The sequence below is a fragment of the Haliaeetus leucocephalus genome, unplaced genomic scaffold, assembly GCF_000737465.1.
Source record: "Haliaeetus leucocephalus isolate CR32 unplaced genomic scaffold, Haliaeetus_leucocephalus-4.0 Scaffold556, whole genome shotgun sequence".
In the NCBI taxonomy this organism is placed as follows: domain Eukaryota; kingdom Metazoa; phylum Chordata; class Aves; order Accipitriformes; family Accipitridae; genus Haliaeetus; species Haliaeetus leucocephalus.
The window spans coordinates 7021464-7044033 of NW_010972992.1; the positions used below are offsets into that span (position 1 = coordinate 7021464).

General features: G+C 39.0%; 1 protein-coding gene across 5 annotated transcripts; it reads right to left on the minus strand.

The window, feature by feature from the left end:
* Positions 1–3: 3 nt before the first annotated feature.
* LOC104837962 (cyclin-dependent kinase 11B) lies at positions 4–20775 on the minus strand. 5 transcript variants are annotated; one of them, XM_010577452.1, is made up of 21 exons: positions 20709–20775; positions 19844–19977; positions 19044–19159; positions 18382–18506; positions 17646–17784; positions 16941–17071; positions 15632–15754; positions 14360–14455; positions 13546–13674; positions 12682–12747; positions 11917–12092; positions 11066–11156; positions 9282–9403; positions 8831–8936; positions 8086–8207; positions 7057–7164; positions 5944–6060; positions 5524–5672; positions 3749–3938; positions 2584–2720; positions 13–1194 (listed from the first exon to the last, which is right to left on the minus strand). In XM_010577452.1, exons 2-20 carry the CDS (start codon positions 19952–19954, stop codon positions 2628–2630), a joined length of 2310 nt encoding a protein of 769 aa, XP_010575754.1. In that variant the 5' UTR covers positions 19955–19977; positions 20709–20775; the 3' UTR covers positions 13–1194; positions 2584–2627. The 5 variants fall into 5 exon arrangements, with proteins under 5 accessions (XP_010575756.1, XP_010575755.1, XP_010575751.1 ...); XM_010577453.1 differs by having other exon boundaries at positions 6–2720; positions 11917–12086; XM_010577449.1 differs by having other exon boundaries at positions 6–2720.
* Positions 20776–22570: the final 1795 nt, after the last annotated feature.

The following is a 22570-nucleotide window of genomic DNA, read 5'->3' on the forward strand; positions in this document are numbered from 1 at the left end:
AAAAACAAGAACGTAACTCTTCATCAAACAAATGAACGAACGGATTGATGGCTCAGGTATGTTGCAGTGGAGGCAGAGGTATTGTGGAAGGAAAATGACCAGTTGTACTCCGTAAGTGTTTTGCTGTCATTTTTTTAGATCCTGGTGCATAGCAATAGAAGCATGTATAAATAAAAGTATAACACCTAATATTACTTTTACTTGCTAGGAGGATGGAGGGTCACAACAAACCCTTTCTAATGCCTCCATTCCACATTTTGACATCTTCAGGTCAAGTATCCACAGAATGTCTTCTCCCCCCCAGCTGTTTTCCTGTGGTTTGTATTTATTACTTGTATAATCTTATCCCAATAGACTATTTACCTCCATCAGCAGCTCCTCGTAAGTTGTCCTGCAGGTGTCTGATCAAGAAGCCTCTCAACTCCTTCAAGAGAGATGAGGTAATTTCCATCACTGTCCTCCCCCAGTCACCCAAGTGATCAGGTAAATGAGCCACATCCAACAGGAAAATAGCATTAGTAGTGGTAGGCAAAGCCTATTGCACTCAAACATCTACAGTGGTGGAGCATTCATTTGCACAGTTAGGAATCCCTGGCATTCATTACATTCAGCAAGACCCTTACTTGTATTAAAGCAGCCTACATTGGTCTTTGTCTTAGGTTCATCCTTTTTTAGTTGTCCTCTTAAACCTCTCGAAACAAGTTTCTTCCTACTTAAAAGTACCAACAAAACTGCAACTCACACACTGCAGTATAGGTCAGCAGCCTAGGAAGACCTCTGTATTAGAGCAGAAAGGCTCTATCAGTAAAATTCTCCTCTTGTTCTAGGACAGTTTTACCATCACAGTTAGCTAAGAGCACAGCATAGTATAAAACTTAAAAATGTGTCTTTGCATGAACAATTAAGCTCAGGATCATAAAAGGCAAGCACTCTATGCAAATATAGACAGTTGAGACAAAATAAAAGCTGAGATGCAGTAACCAAACAATGTTGCACTACTCAGGGAGAGCCCTTTTACAAAAAAGAAATTAAGGTTACATGTATCTCTCATAACCATATTAAATTTCCATTGCAATCCAGCATTAGGTTTTCTTTGTTTTACTGTAACTATCCCAACTTAAATGAATAATCCTTTTTGTCAGGAACATACATCTTCCAGCAACGTCCACACTGGCTGCAACAATGCCAAGGAAGCTAGGAAGGAAATAATTTCACAGAATGCAAGATGCATAGCACAGCTTGAAAGAAATACAAAATATGCAGTCATATTCTAATCCTTTAGAGCCTAGCGCAGGCCATGGCAAAATGGCTCTCCTTTGCTGTACTCACTGGGATGTTGCAAAACCCCCTGCTTTTCAATGGGTTATTGATCTCCACCTGTGAGGAATCTTGCTAAAATCAGGCATATTTCAGTTAACAGACTAGTAGTAGAACTGTTTCTCCTTCAGTACTAGGCAATGAATCAGGCCTGAAGAGAAAATAGTTCTGTACTCCTCCACAGGAAAAACAACAACAAACCCTACTGGTTTCAAAATTTAACGCAAGTTTTAGTACATCCAAATTCCAGAACTCTTAAAATGTACTGAAATTGGTAGAATGTTTATAACTTACTTAAGTTAATCCTTTTACTGGACTGGTGCCGAGTTCTGATTGCATGAATACTCCTGTTCCCAGAAAAGAATGATAGCATTATAAATCAGAGACTCAAAAGGATGTGATATTCCAACATGATTCCTCCGGTCTTTCATCTTATGAGCAAGGACTGGAATATGGCATTATACAATCAGTAAAGCTAAGCTCTTCTTTTTATGGAAGAAGGGCATATTTAAAAGAACTTTCTCTAGAAAATAAAGCTTCAAGCCTCCATATTAAATCTTTTTTGTTTTATAAAACAATAGAGTACTACTTTTGCACCAGTGCCATTGTAAATACACATATACAACGCATCAAACAGTGTTCAGCTCAGCAGTGCACCCAAAAATAGTGTCAGTGAGTATTGAGCCCAACCCAGCCTAGCTCTCTCCAAGGCACACAACAGGAAAGAAACCTCAGAACCGTTATGGTTTTTTGCCCCAACTATATTCGGACACATACAATTTCCTTAAATTAAAAAAAGTTGTTTGCCCAGGCTGACAATACGCTGTAATAGTGTCAGCACAGATCTGGGGAGCAGCGGGAGGGGAATAATAAGTTTTCACTCTAGAAGACTTAATGCCACCAACATCCAAGTTTGCTGCATGTGAAGAAATGAAATCCTTCACACTATTAAACAATTAAAAATGTATTTTAATTCTACAAATTTACAAGGAAAAACAACAAAACAAAACAAACCCAACAAAAAAACCTAAAAATAAACCAGAAACTGTTCAAGGATTGTACTTCAAGTTTTCCTTTGTCAATTTTTGTAATGATCCTTGGCTTTTCAGGTTAATTCCAGTCCTCTAATGGAATGCAGCAGTTATACTCCACACTCAGCAAGAGCCTTTGAATCTGTGATGACATTTGACTTTTTTTTTTCCTGTGAAAAACATCTAGTTTCCCTGACGTGAAGAACAGAACTGGGGCACTCAGAAATCCACTCACATGAACAGTTGTTCTTTTTTTTTCCCTCCTCCTTCATGTTGAGTTTAAAACTTGAGGCTGAAACCAGGTCCTGCAGCAGATGCTCCTTGATTTGTGGTGGTCAGATGAAAACCTGTATCTTTCAGATCATCATCACCCTGTGAAAACCAATTACAATTCATTTATCAGTAAGTGTCTGTGCAGATGCATTTGTCTCCAACACAAAAATCTAAACAACAACAAAATAATCAAAGTATCTCTAGAAGATGAGAAACAAATGTTTGATTTAGTAACATCATAGGTAAGGCTGGTGCAGAGTGTTATTCACAATCTTTAAACATTGCTATTTCAAAAGTTATCTTCTAAAGGCATCTCAAGTGTATTCCTGGTTTGTATATCTACTTTTGACTGCACATGCAAAAGATGAAAAAAACTTGTGAACACACTGTACAAATAAGCATAAACTATGCTTACTCAATGTCCGATGAAACGCACTCTGCGTACCCTCCATGTCAATTTTTATATCCTGAAAAATCGAGGCTAAATAAACTTTTAAGGCTACTGCATCTGTTAAATTGGGTACAATAACTGCCATTTCATCTATGCTGAGACACGGAAATAGTAATAAATAGTTGATATAATTAAGGTACCTGAGACTGTAACATACTTAGAAGGGCATCTTTTTCAGCCAGCTTTTTTTCAAAATGGGGAGCACAATCCCCACAGATAGAAAGAACACCAACCTTGCCTTTTTTGAATTCTTCTCCAACTATTGGAAAAATGAGACTGTTTCTATCCACAAGATATGCATAACTTACCAGGCTTTGGATTTTTTTTTTTTTTCCAAAAATAAATTGCAGCTTTAAAAGCTTAGTTGAAAGTGTAAAACAACACACACTTTCAGAAGAAACATTGTCGTGCGCTGTGATAAAACCAGGCATCATTTCCTTCTCAGATTATACACTGAAATTATAATTCTGTGAATACAACAGTAATTGGACCTGCCCTTTGAAAAGGAACAGAGGGAAAGCTGGACTGCTGTAGAAGTGGTTTGCATGCAAGTACAGGTCCAAAGCCCCAGAAGGCTAACAAAATGCAGCCCACATGAACTTTTCCAAAATTAGGATGTGAACATGTCCGAGGACATCAGAAGTCTGTGGCAGTTGCATCCATCTGCTATGCTTACCAACTGACTATAGCCAAGGCCTCCCTCAGGTGGGCGTGGGCTGGTACCACGTTTTACCCTTTGTTGCTCGCTTTTTGCCGGCCAGGTGGGAAACATGGAAGGGTCTATAGGAAGGGGAGTCTCTCGGAAATACTCGTGCTTCAAACCATCTTCAGCAGTAATTCTTCTGGCTGGGTAGTATGTCAAAAAGCTGAGAAGAATTTAGGAAGACAATGAAATAGGGAAGAAGAGACACAGAGAGGCAGAAAGGAGAAAAATTTTAGCCCCCAAATTATAAATTCTTCAGAAACACAATTTAGAATTTTCTGATTTTTAACAAAGAATTCTATTAATGGATATAATTGCTAACATATGGGCAATCTAACATAGCTAGCTAATTTTAAAGGCCTGCTTCTTACATGAACCTATAATTAATGGAACAGCAGCTAGAACTACGTATCAAAAGTAGCTTTTGTAGGAATCTGTTTACAGAGGTATAAATTGTTAAGACACCTCAGAACCTGTGAGTAGTCAGATATAGCTCCCAAGGGACCCGGGATGGTTCAGTTAAAATATTTTACAATGCTGCTTTGCTTTTTAGAGAAGACAACTGAGATAATATTGATACAGCACAAAATATTGTAATATAGTGTAACTTAACTGTACAACCTGTGGTTATTTTAAACCTTTCACAACACAGAAACATGTTTCTGTACTGTACTATTCATCCTACCAAACAGTGTTTGGCCCTGACTGTGTAAAAGCTTATATATCCAAGATTTGTACATGTAATGAGTTCTGCTGACTTATGTACACTTACTTGTGTGTTTCTGCAAGTTCCAGACCCACATGAATACTACAGAATTGTCATTCTTACCCAGAATAATGAAGACACAGCCCTGTCATAACCAATTAAGAAGTACAGATGACAGTTATGTGATACCTATCTTTAGTAAGACAAGTCGTGCTTGGACCTTCTAAAAGGTTATCTAACTTCCAATAAATTATTCACAACTCATTCAAAAACCTGGAGCAGCATAATTCTTAAAAATTGGAAAGACTGAAAAATCCCCCCCCTTAAAAAAAAAAGTAGGGGTTTTTTTTTAAATTTAAATTTTTTTAATAGAGATAAGGTCTAAGTAAGATCTGAAACTCATTGATTTCCACTACTTCACATCATGAAATTTAAAGGCAGTATGAAGGGGGGGGGGGGGGGGGACAAAAAAAATTTCTCAAGCATTTTCCAGCCTTTTAAAGAAGAATGAATTGGAACGCAATCAAAATGCACCAGTAGTTAGTTAAAAGGACTGCCAGAACATCAGATGTGACAGAACTCATGAACTTTGAAAATCTAGGAAAAAAACAGGATTGCTGTTTTCCTAATTCTTTATATGATCTCTAGAATGTACTGCTTTTTTTCCTTTTTTCAACTACAATTTAACTGTTTTAACAAGATCCATCAGCAAACTGCATGATAGCTGACTCACCACATAACATGACAGAATGAGCTGAAACTACTACTAAAACATTTTTCTGTTCTTCTAGGATATAGGTGTGCAAGAATAATCTCGGACTGAGGTTTAACAGCAGGTGTTAAGAACATGGTACACTGAATAAAGCTGTTGTGAGAGAGTGAGGAGTAGCATTGCAAGGAATGTCACAAACTGCAAATGCATCAGCATGCTTTTACAAGGTTAAATGCAGTGAAATACCATGCTTCACTACAAGTCATTTTCCACCACTATCAGAGCACAGGAACACATTTTCCCAAGGATACCCTAGAAGCTAGCACTTACTTGTTCATCAGATCAAACCCCTGATCAGAGAGGAGCGCTCCAAATCTCTTGCGTAGATTGTTATAGGGATATTCTGTGAATGTCATCTTCTTTACTGCTGGCAGCTCATTGTAACCAGGCCAGATTTTTTCGCTTGGAGTACCCAGATCCTGTAAATTAAATTATCTCCTTAATAAACTCATTCTAGAGTGCAACCATTCTACTTATTCATTACATAGGTACAGGAGTTGATAAGTATCCAGAGAAAACAGACAAAACACAAATCACAGTCTTAGCCTACTATAAAACAAGAATCAGATTAATAAGCCTCTTATTAAGGCTGAGTCTCCGTCAAAGAGCAATAAGCGCTTTTAGTTTCTTACTACTCTAATTTACCTGTCTCTAAAACTAGTCAGAATGCAAAGGCGTTAAAAAAATTACCTTAAAAACTTTGTTAATCTGGTCAATTTCTGACTTCCCTGGAAACAGCGGTTTCTGCGTTAACAGCTCTCCAAATATACACCCTACCGACCACATGTCTATCGCCGTTGAATATTCCTGAAAAGAAGGAATATATTATATCTTATAAAATCAGTAAGATACTTTAACCGAGTTGTTTGGGGGGAGTGGGGTGGTGGTAGTGTTGTTTTGGTTTGGGGTTTTATTTGGGGTTTGGTTTAGTTTGTTTTATTTTCTTCAGGATTCTACCACTCTGAACAGAACACATACAGTCATTCCAATACCCAAGGCACAGGTCTCAACTGTATTTAAAAGTTAGTATTACTGTGAATTATGAGTAATACTCATATACACAAATACTTCAGGATGAAACGTGCAAGTCTCCACAATGCTGCTTTTCTTTTTCACTCCCAGAGCATCACAATTAGCAAAGCATTCTAACTTGCACTCTCTTTCACAGAGATCCTTAGCCCTTAGTTTGCCACAACAGCAAGCTCAGGTTACAGGCACAAAACCTGGTCTCCACAGTACACCTCTTCTCTTAAACGCAGCCATACAAAAACGTCTTTGAAAGGTAGCATATGGCTTCTTTTACCTTTGCACTCATTTATTTTGGTAGCAGTAGAATATTTTTTTTCCAGCATGGTCCTTGTCACGGAAGCCCTACAGAACCCTACTGATTTCATCCAGATTTCAGTTATGAGACAGGTAATCAGTAGGGAACATTGCCAGAATGTTGCCAATACCTTGTTCTGCTCCTAGGTGTCACAAATTTTAAACTAAGGTTAAGAAAAAATAAAAATCCAGCCGCTTAAGATGACAGTGACAGTTTGCACCAATCCATGAGAAGTCCAGCAGCACTACCACATCAGCATTCTAAAGGAGAAAAACTCAATCTATCACCCACCTTCTGTCTGTGGAAGATGGAAACTTTTTAGCTGTGTTATTAGGAAAAATAATACTAAAGATTTAGAATTTCTACCTCTAAATCAATATAAAGAATCAAGCATACTCATACTTTGTTTATAAATTATAAAATAAAGTTAGTCTGAAGAGTCATTCCTCTAGCAGCCAGAGGGACAAGGAGAAACGTACCTTAGCTCCAAGCAGCAGCTCTGGAGCCCTGTACCAAAGCGTCACAACCACTGGCGTGTAAGGCTTCAGCGGAGATCCGTATTCTCGGGCTAGTCCAAAATCTCCAACCTAAATGAAAACTGGTAATCAGCAATATTTCCAACATTGACCATACCATTTACTATCAGTGCCAGTACACGTTGGCCATGTTGGCTATTGCAAGCCTTCCAGCCTTCACAAATAGCCACACAGAATACACTGTTTCTCATGCACCTCCTTTGTCTTTTTTCCACTCAAGGGAAAACATTTCTCCCTTCCTGAAGCCAAGTAGGAGTTCCCGTTATTGACAGAAAGCTTATATGGCAGGGGAAAACAAAACAAAACACAACAATAGATGGTAACTTCAACTTCGCAAGCAAGAAAAAAAATTCAAAGTCCAGTTTGCCTGAGAAAGGGAAAGGCTAAAAATTTAAATGTTATGTCCTGATCTTATTATTACTGCTTTTCTCTTAGATTTTTTGTAAGAAGTCAGTGAAAGGTTAGATAGATTTTTAAAGTATGCAAGTTTTTTAAAAGATGTTTTCTTTGTAAAGAGAATCTCCATCTCCACCAGTAACTCTATAGTTCAGCACTACTACAGAGATTTATATTCTTTATTAAGCCTTACAATCTCTCAAGTTGAAAGAGCAATCCTAGTTCAAACACTACATTGCTGATATAGAAAAAGTAAATGACACTGCCATGCATATGGTACACTGCATCACCAGGAAGAGAACAGGGTTCAGGCTTCTAATCACGCTATAAAGAATTCAGTACTCACTAGACCATGCTTATTTGTCACGTCCTAACACAAATCTTACAGCTGTGGCAAGGCAGCCTCTTTAATAGTAATGTTCACTCTTTCGGAACTGTATGTTTTACCAGCCACATCTCATACCTCTTAAAGATTAATGCACAGCATTCTATCCAGCCCTTGACATAGCTATAATACAGTGTAATTCTGCAATACAAGCTTTTTCATAAGTGTGGTATATTTAATGTAATTCTTACTTTTAAAATGCCTGAATGACTGAGCAACAAGTTGGAAGTTTTCAAGTCTCGGTGAAGTATCCAATTGTCGTGAAGATGCTTGACTCCTCGCAGTAACTGAATCATCAAGGTTTTCACTTCACCTGAAATGATAAAAAGAAGCCAAATGCATTTAAGAGAATAAATCTTTATAATTTTTTGTTTGTTTGTTTGTAGAACAGGGAAGGGGCAGGGGGAAGAAAGAGATGTCAAGTTAAAAGCACAGTATAGACTGCACCATAAAAATACGTCATGGAACAAGAGCAGTTAAACCTAGAGAGCTGCCAATAAAACAAAAATTAATTTGGATAGCTGGAACGCATCCAAATAATACTCAGAAATTAATGCCTCTCAAAAACATAGAAAGCAGCCAAAATTAAAACCCAGTGTTTCTTTTTCAGTTTAGCACAGGGGAAACTCCCTCAATTTCACACCTGAACCTCCACTTCACCCTAAGCATGCAAACTGGATTCATCAGCCAAGTATCACTACGAATATCAGCACTCCCAGCCTACGATCCTCTCTTGGCTTGTGTCAATAAAATCAGACCGAACAGAGAAAAAGCAATGAAGTCTCTGTTCCAAAGAACAGTCATAGGACATTCCAAGGCAATACACATCACCATACAAAGCTAGTTCTCTGATGTCAGTACAGCCCAAAGACACTGAGGTTTGTGTTGGCCAGTTTTCCAGTTTTGAGAATTATAGAAGACTATGGCAAACAGTACCTGGTAGAAATGGTTGCTTCATTGTTTCCATCAGACTCTTGAGATCGTGTTCTACGTAGTTCATTACAATATAGATTTTATCCATATTGCTACCTACAACAATTTCCTAAAACACAGAAACAAATGATCAAAACAAGCATGCAGTATTTAAAAAGCATGCAAAAATGAATTTTAGAAATTTACTGGCAAGAGAATAAATGGAGCCTGACAGTGGTAAAATCCATAGAAAATGTTATTTTTCTATGGAAAAAAACCCAAACCCAGATCATTTTTGCAAAACATCAGATTATGTAGGGACAAGTAATGTCTATATAGTTTTACAGGTAATATACAACTGTTTACAGAAACCAGCTCTGCTACAAATGCTAACACTTTTATAAGGCATTTTAAAAGCCAAGAGGCAGTATTTCAAGAACAAAAATGCTTTTGAAATAGAAGATTGTGGCCTTACTCTGACAGTGACAATATTTAGATGTTGTGCTTTCAGAATAGTATTTATTTCTCTCAGAGAAGTAATGGGAAAGCCTTCCTTTTCCTTTTCCATTTTCAGTCGCTTCAGAGCCACAATTTCATCTGCAAAGAAAACAGAATTATTAACTGCAGATTTCCCAACACATAGCTAATAAAATACATGTCAAGAGGTCCCACAGTCTTCTGTCACTAATTTAATTTATTTGAATGAAAACTGTTACTCAAGACATTATATTGAACCAAGAAGCAGTCAGTCTCACATTAGCAAAGTAAAAACAAACCCCCCCCACCACCACCACCACAAGATTGCCAAGTTTAAAGAATAAAATCCAAAACAACAATCCAAAAGCTGCATCACAGATTTTAGTGTAGTGTATTCCAGCTCTCCTGGGAAGAAACTAAAGAAAAAGTATATTTAACTCTAAACTTCTCACCACAGTTAGGAAGATAAGACAGCAGACAGAAATGCCTCAAATGCAGTTATGCAGTTTACCTCTGTTTAAAGACCCAACCTGAAAACCAAGGTGCTACTCAAAACATTACTGAAGTGAATCATTTAAATACATCTGGTTTTTGCATGATACTGTGAAATAATGGTTATGTCAGCCTCAGAGCAGGCCTCAAGACAGAGAAGGAAAATTAAAACAAGCTCATGGTAGTTGTCCAGTAAACAAGTGAACTCAGAGAAACCACAATGCCAGCTGTATATTTCCACTCCCCAAAGGAGACCAAATGGTCATATTTTTCTGAAATAAACAGAGGAACCAGAATTTAAACCTGTCACCAAAATCACAGCTTGTCGTTGGAACCTGAGAATAACCCTAATTTCTGTCTAGGTCTGCTTTGGAACATAGTTCTTTTCACAGGCTCTCTTCGCCTTCTGCCAACTCTATTTAAAACTGCAAATATTTAATTTACTGTGCTACAGTTCCCCTTGAAAATGAGCAGCTTGTATTGCTAGTGATGGCAACATTACAGGGAAACCGAGGTCAGAGCCAAAAGAGCAGATCATACCTTGCTGTGCATTATCTTTTTCCAGAAAAAAAAAAAAAAAAAAAAAAAAAAAAAAAAGGGCCGCACTAATATCACTATCTTTGTTAAACTGTCAAAGCAAGTATTTCTTTCACTTGAAGAATCACTATGGAAGAGGGACATACAAATGACTTATCATTGGCTTTTGTACCATTCATAGGAAATGCAACAATTTCTTCAAGATGCTTGCCATTACAAACCAAATAAGCAAAGAGATTGAGTTTTAAAAATATTAAATCCACTTGTATATACAAGAAGTGGTCTTCTGAGAAGGAGATCTAAAAATGAAGAGTGACGTTTCTTTCTACAACAAAATACTGCAGTATATACTCACTGCACACCAGCCGCTGCTTTTATGAATTCTCTAACTGGTAGCTGTGCTTACAGTGACGCCTGGTGGAACGCTTTTATCAAATTTTGAAAACCTCCAACCCAGTAACTATCTACAGCAGATCTTAAGCCAGAAATAACTGCCTTTTGAGTCAGAAACTGAAACCGTGTTCGTTGTTCTACGTCGCCATGGCCAATACAGAGATTACTTGTGAACTCAAAGAGCTGGAAGTGAAGCCTTTATGTCAAAGTCCACATCCTATTAAAAAGCATAGATTATTCTTAATAAAGAAGTATTTTAGACAGTTTTTGTTCATCAATGAAAAATGCAGAACTGTAATTTGCATACAACTGCAGCCCTAAATACCATGAAGATAACAATTGCAGACCGCTTATACTAACCAGTCTTCTTGTCTTTTGCTCTGTACACTACACCATACGTTCCTTCTTCAATCCTGTTCAAACACTGAAATTCCTCCACGCTACGACATCCCTGAAAAAACAGGAAGACAGACAACATTTACTCCTCCAGCATCTGGGGGAGGGTTTTGCTTTTTTTTTTTTTTTTTTTTAAGATGACATACGGTAAACGTCAGCAACTTCACAGGAATAGTTAAAATTTACCAAGATAATTTAACAATATGGCTACACCATGTAAGAAAGGGATCTTTGGGATTTATTTTTACTTGGATCTCTAAAGGAATCCTGGACAGAGCCTGTGTCTTAGTAGGCTAAGTAAATTATTTCACAAACTCTTCACTCATTCACTTTTACACAGAATAAACTGAAATTTCTGCCACAACGGCAAAGGCGGCAACTCAGCACCTTAGACTGATACCTTTCACATAGTTCAATTAATAAGAATATGCTTTCTCTTCGTGTTTCTACACTTTGCTATTGGCTACAAAAAGAATAACCACCCATCAGTTTATTTTCACGTTAACAAAACTCTTCTCTCAAGTATCTATTTTCAGCTAGCAATACCAAGATATCGGAGTATCAAATGTAGTATTACATTCTTATCTATATCTAAAAGAGTAATCTCATTTTTTTCTCCAGGCACATTCCTTCCTTGTCAAAAAAAGACAGCAGTATTTCACACAGAAATGTGTACTTTGTGACACTGAGTCAGCAAGGCATATTCTGCCCATAAAACATCTCGTGCACAAATATGTTTTTATGATGTTAACAAAGCAGCTAGGGAAATCCATTCGCCCGTGATATTCTCAAGCATCCTTTAAGTGATCCTCTACCTGAAGCGCAGGAAGATACTTAGGAAGCTCTTGTTTCAATTCAATGGGGGAGGAAGCTGGTGAGTCAGGAATATAGTCTCCTTCTGTCATTGCATTGGAATGAGGGGTACCCTCCCCTACTTCCTCCTCTTCTACTTCGCTTCCTGCTGAATCTCGGTCAAACCTTGACTCTGTAACTTTAAAAGTCAGAATCAGTTGTGGAAAGAGGGAGCCGTCTGGAACAATTAAGTTCAGCTTTAGACAAGTAAGGGTAGTGAAACACTGATCACCACACACAAGATCTTATGCAATATAAGTTACTGTAACAGAAAAGATCAATGAGAAGCCTAATTTCTCCTCTTTGCAGAGATGATGCTTTCAAGAACTTTCCAGTCATGTGTGTACAATTTCCAATGTTAAATACAGCATGTCATAAAAATAAATCTTTACACTAACAGAATGAAAGAGAAAACTGACCTAGTCTATCTCATTCTGATTGCAAAGCTTTTTTGATGAGAGGACAGGACAAGAGACCCAAATGAAAAAGAAGGAAACATTAGCTCAGTAGAGTAGGATCTGATTTTCTCTAAACATAGACCCTGCGACAGATTTCAAGGAATTTCTGATTCTGACATGAGAATGGCCAAATATACGATGCTTTAGAATGACAGCAGAACTGTAACAAGAAATACATTTAAAATATTTCTAAATATTTGTAGAAATAGATTTTTTGGCTGCAAAAGTTCAGCAAAACACTTCTTTAAATATTCAGTATTTGCATTGTACCAACTGGGATGTGGTTTCCATTTTCCCGTTCTTCCTCTTCACTCATCTCTTCTTCGCTCACCTCTTCTGCAAAACAGAATCAAGTTCAACTGAATAAAAACACTTCTGTAGTTCCTTGTAAGGCAGATCACTACTGACATGCTTTGCCAACTTGCCAGGCCTTCTTTGCTATCTAATTAGTGACCTCATACTCCTGTTTCACTTGGAAAGCAAATGCTTCCCCTAACACAACAGAACTGCAACCTTTCAGCTTCCAACAGGGAATAATACAATTCTTATCAATTATCTGGGAATTTGGGGATGGGGGCAGGTGAATAAATTAAATCAGGAAACTTATGAATATTTGCTTATTAACTGTAATTGATTTTAAAGAAAAATACCCAGCCATCAGAGCATGCTTTTAATTACAAGAATGGCTGCAAGTAGATTTACTAAACCCTTTTTTATGTTCATTTACTTGTATTGGCATGAAAAAAAATCTGAAATTTGCAACTGAAAAGAAGTCAAAGCGACAGAGACAAGTGTATTTCACCACCCCCCAAATAAGTGCAGAATTGTTCTCTACAGAACACATTTGTTGTGTTACAAAATTACTTAACCTGTTAGCCTTACACCGTTTAGAAAACTGAAAGCCATTTTTGTCTTCCTAATCTGGCTTCTTAGACGAGTAATTAGTATTACCTCTATATAAAACGATATGAATATGACTTGTACTTGTTTTTTTTCTTTTTAGTTATCTTGACCTGTGAGGTCTCAGCCTATCCTAGACTAAGAGAAAAGGAAAGTGTTCAAACAAAACAATACAGAATGAGAAACAAAAAAAATCATAACACACCGTTCTAGAACCTGCTTTACGTTACTCACCAGCTGACTGCTCAGACACTTCCTCAGAATTGCTTCCCGTCTCCTCCTCCTCCTCCTCTTCCTCTCCCTCTTCCTCAGAACCTTCACTGCTAGACTCTTCTTCCTCTTCTTCTGAGCCTGATCCAGATTCTGTACAGGAATAATCAAACACATAACTAAGCAGGCACACGCTCTAACAACAGTGTTTCCTCAACAGACAACTGTACAATTGTCGTGGTTTAACCCCAGCCAGCAACTAAGCACCATGCAGCCGCTCACTCACTCCCCCCGCCCCGCCCAGTGGGATGGGGGAGAAAAATCGGGAAGAGAAGTAAAACTTATGGGTTGAGATAAGAATGGTTTAATACAACAGAAAAGAAGAAACTAATAACGATAATGATAACACTAATAAAATGACAGCAGTAATAATAAAAGGATTGGAATATACAAATGATGCACAGTGCAATTGCTCACCACCCGCTGACTGATGCCCAGTTAATCCTGCCCCCACTCCCCCCAGTTTATACACTAGACATGACATCCCATGGTATGGAATACCCCGTTGGCCACTTTGGGTCAGCTGCCCTGTCTGTGTCCCATCCCAACTTCTCGTGCCCCTCCAGCTTTCTTGCTAGCTGGGCATGAGAAGCTGAAAAATCCTTGACTTTAGTCTAAACACTACTGAGCAACAACTGAAAACATCAGTGTTATCAACATTCTTCTCATACTGAACTCAAAACATAGCACTGTACCAGCTACTAGGAAGACAATTAATTCTATCCCAGTTGAAACCAGGACAACAATTAATTACATCTACTAAATTGCATTTAGTCACCTGATGAAGACTCTGCCGAGCTGGTTTTTCTCTCACTGTCGCTGATGTCTTGCAAGTCTGAAAGAGGATCTCTCTCTTCCGGTTTCTCTTCTTTTACTGTTGGAGACCATCCAAATTAAAAACAGGGTGCTGACTGAATATCACTTCTACTTATAAGACTCTGAATACCCAGATAACTGCTTTACTTTCTCTGGTCATTAAATTGGTGCTAAACATTCTGTATTGGAAATACAGAGCGCTAAAAAAAAAATTTCACACTCTGCTCAAAAGACAAACAACTTTTCTGAATTGCAGTGGTGCAGGATCAACAGCCAAAACTGTGGAATACTGACCTTTTGTTTTTTCAAACATGATATATGCCTAAAGCCCCTCTAAGTGTAATTAAAAAAAAGGTAAAAGTAACATGGTAACAAGTATCACCACAACACAGTCTCACTAATGGGTGTGCATACAGCGCTTACTGTCAGTTCCTACTATTCTAATGCAGTCCCTCTGGACCACCATGAAATAGCATGCGTGAATATCTGTTGATAGATTAGACAGCACCTTCACAGGACGTACTGCCTGCCTCCACCTGGCATTTCAGCTGATTATATTCTGCAATCAGCTTACTTGAAATAGTTACACTTATTTTTACCACTACACACATTAACGAGGCAGACACAGAGCTTTTCTTCTTTAAACAAAGACACTTTTATGACAATTGTGCAAGTTCTCTACTCACAGTTAGGACCTTCTAGGCATGGGAAGGACCATTTTCTGGCTTAGAAAACAAAATGCTGCCTTAAGCCTTCATTTTCTTCTACCAGATAACAATTACCAGTGATGCTTCAACTATATTGATCCATGTAAGGTAACTTTTTAAGGTAGCTTAGTTCCTAATAATAAATCCAACTGGAGCTAGTGTAAACAATCTCTTTTTAATCTGCAAGGGAATTAAACTACAAAATTTTAAAACCGCAGTCAGCTACTTCTTTCATCATTGAATGAAGTAACTCACTTTGAAACTTTTTAAATTACTTCTCCTACTACTAAAAAGGAAAGATTCATTCAATTTGTCACTTGCACAATCACGTGCAAAACCAGCATTGCTTTAGAAAAGTACCTATGTATATGTCCATGAGTATTCCAGAGTTATGCCACCATGGCTGAAGCGGACAATACTTTCAACAGAGTACCAGGGATATAAGTTTACTACTAAAAATTAAACGCTACCCAAGAACAGCTCCTCCTAGCCCCCAGGCAAAGATATTATAAAGTGGCAAATGCTACCTGGTTTCCTGCTCTCTCCTTGCTCAAGCTTGTCTCTTTGCTGTCGTAATGGGCTGCGACTCCAGGGTCTCATTTTTACTTTGTCTCCATATTCTTCCCTCACTGTTCTATGGTGTGCAGAAACTTGTGAAAACAAAACCGGAAGAAATTGTTACATCTCCCTGCCCTAATTAGAATACTTCTCTGTCTGCCACAACCACCTGCTTTGTATACTTCTCATTTTTCCTTACAAACTAAAGGGTAATGGGAAGGAGTGGAAGTGGAATCTAACTATATGTAGGAGAATAAAGGACTATGATTTACCTCATGCACAATAAAATATGGGTTTGTACTACTTAGAGAAAGATGCTGCCATACTTGGGAAACAGAAGCAAGATGCCCTATGTACTACACAATAAACAGCCTGAAACTAAGGCATTAATGCCAGAGAGAGAAGTGGACAGACCAGGAAGATACATGAAGGAATAAAACCAGCTAAGGTTTAGAAGGAGCTGACAGAACACTTAGAGCAACAAAAATAACTAAAATGAAACGCTAGATAGAGCAATATCAGCATAAATACCAAGCACAAAAAGGAGCTGTTCCATATGAGCTGAACTAGAAAGACTAGCAATAAATATGGCTGCTTCTGCTACTCTTGAACAACCTTTGTCACCTGATCACAAGAATGGGCTCTGACTTTTACCTCTCAAAGCTGGGACAAACAGAGATCCTTTAACCAAAATGATCTGAATTTAGATTGCAAGTATCTGATATGCTATGAGGGAAAGTGAGGGTTCATGTGTAGAATTTAATTTAAATTGCTCAGTTATCAGATCTTCCCCACTCAACTCTCACTACAGCCTTTTTCATGGTTGGAGTACTTACACGATCTCTCTCCCTCCCTTGGCAATCTATTTCCCAAAATCCTTAAAACACTTAATTTTAAGATTTCAATCTCTATTAATTGGATTAGACTCAGCCAAAGAGCTCAGAAGCGACTGGGATCATGATGGATACACATGCACGCACAGAGACAATGTCAATTACGTAAATCTTCTTTCTACAGGAAACCAGACTAACCGAAAGAGGCAAAGAAAGACTTACTGACTAATGAATATGCCGTGATGTTTAAGGCATATAACATTAGTTTATTTCCCCATGTAAAACTTGATAGATTTTTTAATTCCCTCCCACGTAGAAGGCCCCCCAGCTTTAATTTTCTTAAATTCTGGCACTGACCTAAGTAAAAAAATGCTTTCTACACCTCCATTCCACCATTGTGTCAGCAGACAGTAAGGCCAAACAACATTTATACACAGATAGTTACCTTCTCTTCTGGCTTCCCGTTCCTTACGTCTTTCTTCAGCTCGCCTTTCTCGTTCTTTTTGCTCCCTTTGTTCTTTTTGCTGCTCTCTAATTTTTCTCTCTCGTTCTCGCTCAAGTTGCTCCAGACGATCTCTAGAAAAGAATTATTTTTTGTTACGTTACAGTTCACTACAAATTCAGCTTATGAAGTAAAGGAAAACTGTTTTGCTATAACAAACTACAGGGCCATTCAATTTCATTAGCAACAATACCACTGACTGTATATTAGTGAAAAACATACATAGCTTTTCAGCCGATCCTTTAAAAACAGCATTTCAAAGACAAAGACCATAAGCTCTAAAACACATGAGCTTCTCCACCCTTATTAGGGTTTAAGCAGAAATTAAGCAAGTTCAGTTAATAAATCCCAATACTATGCAAATCTGGTTCACGCTTTTTTTTTTTCATTACAGTAAAACACTGGCAATGAATTCACCTAGAAACATCTGTTGTAACGAAGCCACTTACAAAAGGTAATTAAAGTCAACAACACATTCTCATTAGACGACACGTTCACAAGTACATGGCACTGGCATTAGACCTGACAAGGTTTTGCTCTAAATTTTTTTTGTCATTTCAAAACAATGAAAAGTCAGAGACAGATTTAGAGAAATAAGCTGTTCAACTCTTTGTTGGTTTGTCACAGGGGAAGGAGGGATGGATGTACCTCTCCCTCCTGGAATGCTCCCTTGCCATTTCTCTCCGTTTCTGTCTTTCCCATTCACGACGGGCTTTATCCTGCTCTTCTCTATGTCTCTTCCTACGCTCATGTTCCCGTTCTTTCTCTTTCACTCTGGCATGTTTCCCTAAACAAACAAAAATTAATTTTGGAGTGTTACTATTCAAAATACTTCATGCTCCTATTTTTAAAAAGCAAAACTAGAAAGGATGAAACTTATGGTAACCTATTTTCATGTTTTCTGTTATTAAGAAATTCTTAACAGAAAAATCCCTGATCTGAAAGGGTGTTGGAAAATTAGAAGAGTGTAAGATCTTGCACAAATACTTGCATTAAAAACAGAAAAGGGCTGTTAGTAACAGGAACACAACATGGATGTTTCTAGAAAGGATATTTTTTCCTTTACAGTCAGATACAAAGATCATAGCTCAGCCCACACAGTGAAGCCAGAAAGAAGCTTAACAGACTTCAAAGAGTGAAAGTAGACTCTATGTCCCTGTCCCAAAGTGATTACTGTCCTCTCCAACACATATATACCCCATCATTCCCATAAGGACATTAAACATAATCAGAGAAATAATACCAGTTTAAAATTCCTTTGTCTTATCCACCTGACATGTTTTCTTTAATTTGTAGTTATTGTTATTTACTCTCCATACAGTGCCTGTTTGGCTTCACCTCGAGAAGCTACCAGAAGTGTTATCCAAATGTATTAATAAACAACCTTCTGCTGAATGACTACGATGTCTACGTTTCTCTTTCCTCTTCTCATCTTTTCTATGATGGGTTTTTTCTTTCCGTGACATTTGTTGTGGTGGTTTTATAGCCAAGGAATCATCTTCTTCTCCTCTAAAACACAAGACAAATTAATAAACTGAGGAAGGTTACATGTACTGTCAAACAGACTGTGTGTTACTTCTGCTTTTCTCCATCTTGAAAAGAATGCATTTTTTCCTATTTTATTATTTTATATTAAAGTTCATTTCCATAATACCCCGAACCAAGCCATTAACGGTACATTACAGGAAATCATAGTCACGTAGATGAGAAGTTAAGCTATTATTATATGCGCACTTTTAATACACAAGCAAACTGAGGATGACTTAAGCACTGAAGAGAACTCAGCAGGCCTGCTTCAACTGCATCTTGAGCAAAATATTTTATGACTAGGTAGTGGCCAAAATTGGAACACAATACACTGTTAAGCCTTAATCAGTACTTCAGAAAGATACCCTGGCATGTTCTATGGACAGGAGATGGCATATCTGCATGCTAAAGAAGTTAAACTTTCCCCCTTCAGTTATTTTTAAACCCTCCTCTCAGTACTTCTAAAGGTTAATTTCAGTAACGCTTCCTAAAGCAACAAGGTTATTCTCTTATTCTTACCTGTCTTCCATCGAGTCTTCCCTCCTGTAAGGTGAATTTCTGATTGTTATTTCCATACGATGATCTCTCAACTCCCCCTCTTCAAGAGAATCCCGCTTTGAATCCCTATCATCTGACTGCGATAGAAACACAAGAAAGAGCAAAAAGAAAATGCAATTAATTTTTATGTCACAAAATGAAAAAATCTAAACAGTACTCAACTCTTCCATTCCTGGCTCAAAAGCCATCCTCAGCTAGTCACACCAGTAAAGTACACTAACTTATGAAGCAGAGATTTCATAGCTGTAAGCAGCCAAATGCAGTTTGATTGCAATTATAGCTGAACTTCTGCAAATTCAATGTAACTAAACAAAATTAAACAATGATTAAAGAGGATTGCATTAACTATTGGGGTTTTTCCCCAAAAGAATGTTATTTTGTACATAGTTGTACAAAACCAAATAGTAACATAAAAGTTATTCAAGAACAATTATTTAAACCCATTCTTCTAAAAACATCTTTGAAAGGCTGTTACTTGAGTTGCAACTTCCAGTTAACCACATCAATTTATTTACCTTTTCTAACCAATAACTATGAAACAAAGCACAGTATACAGCGTGAGGCCAATAAGATCTCAGCAAAGGATCGTATTTTTGTCAAACTTTGGAATTAGAGATCACACACAAAACGTGCATAAGAGCACAGAGGAATTCCGCTGACAAACAAGGCAAGAAGCCTTGTTCTCATCAGAAAATGAGGGTATAGGCACCGAAGCTCCGCAGGTTTCATTAGAAATGCTTGTAGACCAGAGGGTAGCTTACATTTTTCATACGTTTTATCTCTGCCTTCTCTTCTTGCTCCTTCCTTCGTTTTTTTTCCTGAAGAATTTCATCTAAAGTTTTCACTTTCCAAGAATCCTTTTCATCACCCATTTGAGTTAAAAAACAACACAACTCTGAAAAAGAACACGACGTTAATGAAACCTACACCAACTACACAGTCCAACACAGCTATGCCTATTTTACACCGACTCTTTATACGCAAACACTGAATATACCATCTTCAAGTATGGTCAAGCGGCACTTGACTTGCGCTGAACCGGGAAAGCCCGTTTTAAACCTAAAAGCGCACACGGTCTTTGCTACGAACGTGGGGACCTGTTGGAGTAAAAGGAAAACCCCGTCTATAAACAAGGCCCGGCGTTTCACCGCTGAAGAAAACGCAGAGGGGGCTGCACGCACCGGCCTGTCACGTACAGCTCCGGTACCGGCAGGGTGAGGAGAACACGCTGTTCTCAGTGGGGACGGTCACGGCCTCCTGCCCCGCCGCCGCTCGCTCCCACCGGCCGGACCCACCTCGGCCTCCGCCACGACCGCACCCCAGGACCGGAGCCTGCCCGGCACCAGCGGCCCCGGGGGCTCGGGATAAGGCCAGCCTCGCTGACCGCACCCCGCCGCCCGTTTTTTCTCCTCAGAAAACGGTTTCACCTGCGGCCTCACCTCCGCCCCAGCTGGCGCCTCGGCCCCGCTCCCGCTCAGCCCCGCGCCGCGGCCGAGACGGCACCGATGAGGCGCACGGACCGGCCGGGTCCCCCCACCCCACCCCGGCCTCGCTGAAGCGGCGGTGAAGGGGGAAGAAGATGGCGCCGCGCTCCCCCCCCCCGCCCCGGGGGCCGGGCCCACTCACCGCCGCCGCTACCGGAGACTGGGACGAGCAGCGCGAGACAAACGCGCCACTTCCGCCCGCCGCAGCAGGCTGATGACGCCAGCAGGCGGCCGGAAGGGGCTGAGGGAAGGGCGGGAGCTCACAGAGGCCGCTCCGTGAGGGGGCCTGACTGGAAAGCAACAACAACAACAAAAAAAATCGCTAACGGGATTGTCAAATCGTCGGTTTGATGCGACGCATCAGCCCGACCGCTGAGGAAAGTAGTTAATTCACGGCCAAGCGCTGACTATTCAACCAGAAATTAAAAACCGACCCACACCACACACAAACCTCAGCAGCAGAAAAGGAGAAACTTATCACCAGGCATGTCACTCTTTAGGACCATCCTCGTAATTCCATGTAAAAAACAAAGTTAAATTTTATTATTAGAATTCCAACGATCACTTAAACAAGCCACTTACATAATGGCAACAGAACTAACACACTACAAAGGAGAATTTACATTAATTCAGTGAGAAGGGCAATTCCTAAAAAGGAAAATTAGTTGAGACTACGCAGATAGAACTTAAAGCAGTTAAAGTGGTGAGGTTACTTAACCATGACTAGAGGTTACAATGCAATACATGATAAAGATCATGATGCCCGGCTACTTTTATTATCCATCCATCCTTTTAGCTGGGAAATGATGTCATTTTAGAAACATGCTAACTGCTGCAAGTAACACCCTCCATCTGCAAGTCTGTGTTCTTCAGCAAGGACTTGTGTTATTTCAGGAATTCACATTTTAAGGAAGACGTGCTGTTTCTATGAGAGCGTCCTTGACAAATGTAAAACAAATAACCCGCTTATCTCTAGCTCACAGAGCTCGTCTTGGTCAGTGCACAAGTATCAGGGGTGCGGCTGTGAGAAACGCCGGTGAAAGAAACCCTGGAGTGTTTCGAGAGAGGGCTTTCCAGAAGGAAGCGGGCAGTACCCCTGCCGTCATCCAAAGCAACAAAAAGGCAGACAGGTGGAGTATAATACAGTAAAGAATTCTTAACATGGAACAAAACGGTTCTTGTTTACCCAACAGGAACAACGACAAAGGAGGATTACCGGTATGACTGGAGAAAGAAAAGGTCTTACAAATAGACAGTAAAGAGGTTGGTTTGTTTAATCTAATAAAAGGCCAAGATGACTGCATAGAAAAGTACATAAGGTCAACACTGTGAAAACAAACCCCTAGTAAAACACGATTATCATGCTGCCACAGAACAGGTGGGGCTAAACCAGCCACTAATAAGCTTAGACATGTGTCAGAAACTACAAGTTCCAAAATCCTCCCAGCTGTTTGGTTCACAAAAAGTTTTCCAGCAATAGGAAAGGCAAAAGCCTGCTAGCTTTTAAAATGACGCTCAATCAGTTGATGAAGCAGTTCACGTGAGAACAGAGCTAGGCAACCAGAAAGCCATTCGTATTTCTGTCTTCCAACAAGAGTAGAAATATGATGCAAACCAGACTTTGTTTTCTGCCAAATACACTGAGATTTTTGAAAGCATAACGGGAAAAACAAAAAACAAAACCAAAAAACCACAGAGCTCCACCCCATAGTCCACAGCTTTTGTAAAAGTGATAGGAGTACAAAGAAACAAAAAACCACAGACATCACATATACAATGATGAAAAAAATTCACATTTCCCTCCCACTCAAATCTTCAGGGAATACGCCCCAGGTGACCAGTCATGTGTAGGAATGTAGCCTGAAGTAAGCGTAAGACAAAACAAGCACACGCTATTTAAATAGAAGACAGGCTTCTTCAGAGAGACTCCCCTGGAACACATTTTTGCTCTGCTCGCGGCAGGAATAGTTCACTAAAGCTAACGGAATACCTCACATGCAGAAA

Coding starts and splice junctions, on each gene's coding strand:
- LOC104837962 (XM_010577449.1), bottom strand. CDS start 19,954: ATGGGTGATGAAAAGGATTCTTGGAAAGTGAAAACTTTAGATGAAATT. Junction 19,160..19,843: donor AGATAAAACGTATGAAAAAT/GTAAGCTACCCT, acceptor TTTCTATCGCAG/TCAGATGATAGGGATTCAAA. Junction 17,072..17,645: donor GAGCATTCCAGGAGGGAGAG/GTACATCCATCC, acceptor ATTCTTTTCTAG/AGATCGTCTGGAGCAACTTG.